Raw genomic sequence first — 6225 nt, 5'->3', positions numbered from 1 at the left:
AGCCGGAGGTGAGGAAGCACATCGAGGACTTGGATCAAGCGTGGGACAACGTGACCGCTTTGTACGCGAGGCGGGAGGAGAATCTGATCGACGCGATGGAGAAAGCTATGGAGTTCCACGAGACGTTGCAGAATCTTCTCGAGTTTTTGGAGGAGGCCGAGGAGAAATTCGCCCGCATGGGACCCCTCGGGAGCGATATCGACGAGGTTAAGAAACAGATCAAACAATTGGCCAATTTCAAAGCTGAAGTAGATCCTCACATGGTCAAGGTCGAGGCTCTCAACAGGTAATCGATTCTCTTCGATTTCTTTTTATTCGCGGTTACACGGTATCATCGGAATTTGATCGCCCTCCCTTTGCTGAATTTACCGTGTCGAGAAAGATACATATAATTCCAGTAGTCGTAATAATTTCCGCGAGATTACTCGCCAACCGTTTATATTTTAATCGATCACCAAGATTTTGCTCGTCCGCTCTACTTTATTAGTCTGTTTACGTCGCGTCGATCTTCCATCTTTGTGCGAAAGTCCCCCCCTCTCTGTCTCTTTCTCTCCACGTGTCTAAACAGCGAGATTCTAATCCCAATTTTTGTTTTTTCCGCGCCGGTGTTTCCTGAACGCATAGGAGTCTGACAAGGCAAGTCAACCTCTCTCTGTTGTTGTAACAGTATGTAGTTAGAGCATGGCTTACACTCTTGTTATTATTACCCTCGATTTGTAACCTTCGAGTATATATATATACATATATATAATAGATCCAGATTACTGGAATGCCACAGGTTATATACCCCATACCCCCCCCCCCCCTTTAATTGTATAATATATCCGTAACACATCATCACCAGTTAAGATCGAATGAATTGAATTTCCTTTAACATTGGAACTCGAACAGTGTTTGGTCGGCGAACGTATTGTATATACCTTGCCCTGCATGTCTGCCTTGGCTGTTGCCTGGCTCGTGACGTGCCTGTTCTACTTACACGTACTGTACCGTAGGTATATATAGTTCATCGTTGGAAAAAAGTCTCGCGGCGGACGGCACAGGGGCAAGAGGGGTTCTTCGCTTGAACGTCTTATCTTTATTTTACACGCTTCGTTGACACCACGCGTCGCGCAATAGCTATAATAAAACAGCTATAATAATTCGAACGTTTTACGATTACGAAATTGTTTTACCATTTCAATACGAAATTACGTTTAAATTAAAATTATTAAATTATATCAGAAGCAACGGTGGAAGAGCTACAATTCGAAAATCGTAGAAAATTATTTTACGTTCGATACTTTTATAAAATTATTAAATTTTAATAATCCTCGTTTTATTGCCTCTCTCTGTCGCAATCGGATTAATACCACGCTGGAAAGAAAAATACATTTCCTATTATAACCGCTAGACTTTTTTCCATCAACGAACATTGAACTTGATAATCGCGACGTTCCTTTTTTTTTTGTTATCGAGGAATTACTTTATTCCCTTCGAGGTCTCTCTTTCAAAAACGAATCGAATAATTTTCGATAGAAGATTTCGATAGAAGACCTCGACGACTTTGAAGTAATTCCTTGCAGTAATTCCCCCGTATCGATCCTCTCCCAAGTAGATATGGAATATTAAACTCGCTTTCTCACACGACGCTGTGAGTACAACAACAACACAACAATACGATTCTTGGAGAAATGAGATTATTTCCTTGCCGAATTGCAGACAAGCCGCCGAATTAACGGAGAGGACGTCGTCGGAGCAAGCGGCGGCCATAAAAGAGCCGTTGGGCGCGGTGAACAAACGATGGGACGGATTGCTTCGGGGTCTCGTGGAGAGGCAGAGGTTGCTGGAGAACGCGTTGCTCCGCCTCGGGCAGTTCCAGCACGCGTTGGACGAGTTGTTGGTGTGGATCGAGAAGACGGACGACACGTTGGACAACTTGAAGGCGGTCGCCGGGGACCCTCAGGTGATCGAGGTGGAGCTTGCCAAGCTGAAGGTGTTGGTGAACGATATCCAGGCCCATCAGACGAGCGTGGACACGTTGAACGACGCGGGCAGGCAATTGATCGAGGACGGGAAGGGAACGGCCGAGGCTTCGACGGCCGCCGAGAAGCTGGGCACGCTGAATCGCCGTTGGCGCGATCTGTTGCAGCGCGCGGCCGACCGTCAACGGGAACTGGAGGACGCTCTGAGGGAGGCGCAGTCGTTCACAGCCGAGATCCAGGATCTGTTGTCGTGGCTGGGCGACGTCGACAACACCATCGTTGCCTCGAAGCCTGTCGGCGGTTTACCGGAAACGGCCACCGAACAATTGGAGCGTTTCATGGAGGTGTACAACGAGTTGGAGCAGAGTCGGGGCAAGGTGGAGACCGTACTCCAACAAGGTCAAGAGTACCTGAAGCGCGCCGATTCGAGCAGCGCTGGGGGATTGAGCCACAATTTGAAGACGTTGAAACAACGCTGGGACAACGTGACGGCGCGCGCCAACGACAAGAGGATCAAGCTCGAGATCGCCCTGAAGGAGGCGACCGAGTTCCACGACGCCCTCCAAGCGTTCGTCGATTGGCTGACCAACGCGGAGAAGATCCTGACGAATTTGAAACCCGTCTCGAGGGTGATGGAGACGATCCTCGGCCAGATNNGCACAAAGCGTTCCAGAAGGACGTGGGCGTGCACCGCGAGACGATGCTGAACCTCGACAAGAAGGGGACGCATTTGAAGTACTTCTCCCAGAAGCAGGACGTGATACTGATCAAAAACTTGTTGATAAGCGTGCAGCACAGGTGGGAGAGGGTCGTCTCGAAATCGGCCGAGAGGACCAGGGCGTTGGATCACGGTTACAAGGAGGCGAGGGAATTCCACGACGCTTGGTCCGGTCTGATGAATTGGCTGGACGAAACTGAGAGGATCTTGGACGAGGTAGCAGGGGACGGGGCAGGCCTCGGTGGCAACGACCCGGAGAAGATCAAGGCGAGGTTGAACAAGCATCGAGAGTTGCAGAAAGCCCTGAGCTCGAAGCAGGGCGCGTACGACACCGCGATGAAGAACGGGAAATCGTTGAAGGACAAGGCGCCGAAGAGCGACGAGCTCGCGTTGAAGGAATTGTTGAACGAGTTGAAGAACAAGTGGACGACCGTGTGCGGCAAGTGCGTGGACAGGCAGAGGAGGCTCGAGGAGGCGTTGCTGTTCTCGGGACAGTTCAAGGACGCCGTGCAGGCGTTGCTCGAGTGGTTGGTCAAGTCCGAGAAGCAATTGGCCAACACGGGGCCGCTTTTCGGCGACCTCGACACGGTCACCAACCTGGTCGAGCAGCACAAAACGTTCGAGAAGGATCTCGAGTCGAGGGCCACCCAGATGGAGTCCGTGATCAGGACGGGGCGCGAGCTCCTCGACAAGGCGACCCAGGACGACGCGGCCGCGATCGGCTCTCAGCTGGCCGAATTGAACGACCTCTGGGACACCGTGACCAGGCTCTCGACGGAGAAGACCGGGCGGCTGGAGGCCGCCCTCAGGGAGGCGGAACGGCTGCACAAGGCTGTCCACGTGCTTCTCGAGTGGTTGAGCGACGCCGAGATGAAGCTGAGATTCGCCGGACAGTTGCCCGAGGACGAGCAGGAGAGCAGGAACCAGTTGATGGAGCACGAGAAGTTCCTGCGGGAATTGAGGGCGAAGGAGGTGGAGAAGGAGCAGACGTTGGAACTGGCGCAGGCGATCCTCGCCAAGGCGCATCCGGACGGCGCTCTGGTCATCAAGCATTGGATAACGATCATTCAATCGAGGTGGGAGGAGGTGTCCACGTGGGCCCAGCAGAGGAATCAGAGGCTTGAGAATCATATGCGTGGACTTCAGGTATCGTCTCATTTTTTTTAGGATCTCGAATCATCTAGGATGATTTCATTTCATTTTTTTTACCGTCTTCTTCAGGATCTCGACAATCTTTTGGAGGAGTTGTTGTCGTGGTTGGAAGGGTTGGAGAACACCTTGAACGCACTCGAGGCCGAGCCACTGCCTGACGACAAAGCCACTTTGGAAATGTTGATCGGGGAGCACAGGGAGTTTATGGAGAGCACGAGTCGTAGACAGGACGAGGTCGATCGCGTGTGCAAAGCCAGGCAGATCAAATCCGCGAAAGACGCGAAGAAGATAACGAAGGCTAAGTCGCCCGCGCCAACGTACGTTCACTCTTTAATTCTTTCTTTTTTTTTTTTTTGTTGGTTTTTTAGTTCCAATTTTTTAGCGAGATCGAACCCATCAAGGATCGCGCTCGTTCGATGTCAACGTTCGTTCGAGGTAGATGAAAAGCAAAAAAGAAAAGAAAAAAATGATACTCGCCGATCCGCTTCTCTCGATATTAATTTAAATAACCGAATCGAATAACTCTTTTCCTTTTTTTTTTTTTTTTTTTTTTCGTTTGTTTTTTCGTTTGCGTACGCTTTGTCGTTTGAAAAGTTACACTTGCCCGTGCATGTGTTTGATACTCTTCTTCTTCTTCTTTCAATTGTATATTTATTTATTTTTTTTTTTTTTTTGTTTTTCTTTTAATTTCTCTGTCTGCGTGAAAGATTTTCTGTTAACGAGTCAAGTGCAGGCGTCCACGCACGAGGGGACAGTTGGAATCGACGGAAAGGTGCGTTCAGGCGAGTAAAACGGGGAGAAAATAAAATAAAATCTGATCGATTGTTTCGTTTCGTAGTGGAGAAGCATGGTTATGTGATATATCTTTAAATTTGAATGAGACGAACAAAGTCGAAGCGCGTACGCTTTACGAACATATCGAGAATAGGCTGCCATAAGATACACGTACGATACGCGTAATTATCACGTTGGAATAGAATCCATATAATCTAGTAATTCGCGGCCTATTCTCCTTTCCTTTCCCCCTGTTTGCCCGTTCGACGAGGAAATTCGAGGATCGATCGATGGTTGACGCACGATCGATTTCGATGCACGATTTCGTTTAGTTCCGCGAGTATCCGGTAGAGAAGTTGTCGAGTGATGTGACGCATGTTCCTGTTTAGCCGAGCCAGCCCAGGTCGTGAGAGAACGCCCGATTCGTTGCCGCACATCGGCCCACGCTTCCCACCTAAAGGAAGGTTCGTCACGTCCACATCCTTACTTCCATTCTTTTTAATCAGTGCTTCGCTTTCAATCCCTTTTAAATACTTCTTTTTTTCATTTATCTTTCTTTACATCGATCACGTTTAATTTACTTACGATTCAATTTACTTCCATTGATGAATTTATCGTTTGTTCTTTCTTTCTTTCTCTCTCTCTGTCTTCTTTGTTTCGAATTGTCTTTGTTCTCGTTTCTTTTCTTTCATTAAATTTCGAGAAATTATTTATATTACTATAAGAATAGTTTCTAGCGATTTATAATAATATATTTTCTTTTTTTTTTTACCGCGTATATACACTTTCTTCGCCTCTCATGCTTTGTTTATACGTAACATCTCATTCTCGTATGATGGTAAAAAGCGAAAACGTTGTTGACGCAATTTTTTGTTCAATGTATAGCAAAGGCGCCGAACCCGAGTTCCGTAGCCCGAGAGTGAAACTTTTGTGGGACAGATGGAGACACGTTTGGATGTTGGCCTGGGAACGTCAACGCCGTCTACAGGATAAATATAATTACATACAGGAATTGGACCGAGTCGCGAACTTCAGTTGGGAAGATTGGCGTAAGAGGGTAAGGACGATAGAGATTGTTATTATTTTTTGATTTTCCATTGATTTTTATCCAAATTAATCATTTTCTTTTTTTCTTCGTTCGTTACTTCAGTTCCTGAAATTCATGAATCACAAGAAGTCAAGGCTAACGGATCTCTTCAGAAAGATGGATAAGAACAACGACGGTCTGATCCCACGTGAGGATTTCATCCAAGGAATCATGAATACCAGTGAGTTCTCTGTTTTAACTTTACTTTCTTGTAAATTTAATAATGAAATTGAAAATCTTTAAACGAAAAAAATTGAACAAATTGAATTGATACAATCTATATTTATATAGAATTTGAGACTTCGAGGTTAGAAATGGGAGCAGTCGCGGATCTGTTTGACCAACATGGCGAAGGATTGATAGACTGGAAGGAGTTCATCGCAGCTTTGAGACCAGATTGGGAAGAACGTAGGACGTACAATGATACGGACAAGATCCATGATGAAGTGAAACGATTGGTGATGCTCTGTACTTGTCGACAGAAATTCCGCGTGTTCCAAGTTGGCGAAGGAAAATATAGGGTATACAGA

General features: G+C 47.0%; 1 protein-coding gene across 1 annotated transcript in view; it reads left to right on the top strand.

Annotated features, from left to right (window-relative positions):
* The window catches only part of LOC102676092 (microtubule-actin cross-linking factor 1-like), an 81873-nt gene that overhangs the window by 36865 nt on the left and 38783 nt on the right, over positions 1 to 6225 (top strand). Inside the window, 8 exon segments of the mRNA XM_031508603.1 lie at positions 1 to 286; positions 1702 to 2615; positions 2618 to 3828; positions 3904 to 4151; positions 4998 to 5072; positions 5494 to 5665; positions 5759 to 5876; positions 5987 to 6216. The exon segment at positions 1 to 286 is cut by the window's left edge and continues 445 nt beyond it. Coding sequence (XP_031364463.1) covers positions 1 to 286; positions 1702 to 2615; positions 2618 to 3828; positions 3904 to 4151; positions 4998 to 5072; positions 5494 to 5665; positions 5759 to 5876; positions 5987 to 6216 — 3254 coding nt within the window.

This window comes from Apis dorsata, unplaced genomic scaffold (assembly GCF_000469605.1).
Source record: "Apis dorsata unplaced genomic scaffold, Apis dorsata 1.3 scaffold_92, whole genome shotgun sequence".
NCBI classification, from domain to species: domain Eukaryota; kingdom Metazoa; phylum Arthropoda; class Insecta; order Hymenoptera; family Apidae; genus Apis; species Apis dorsata.
This window is presented reverse-complemented; position numbering and strand designations above follow the sequence as displayed.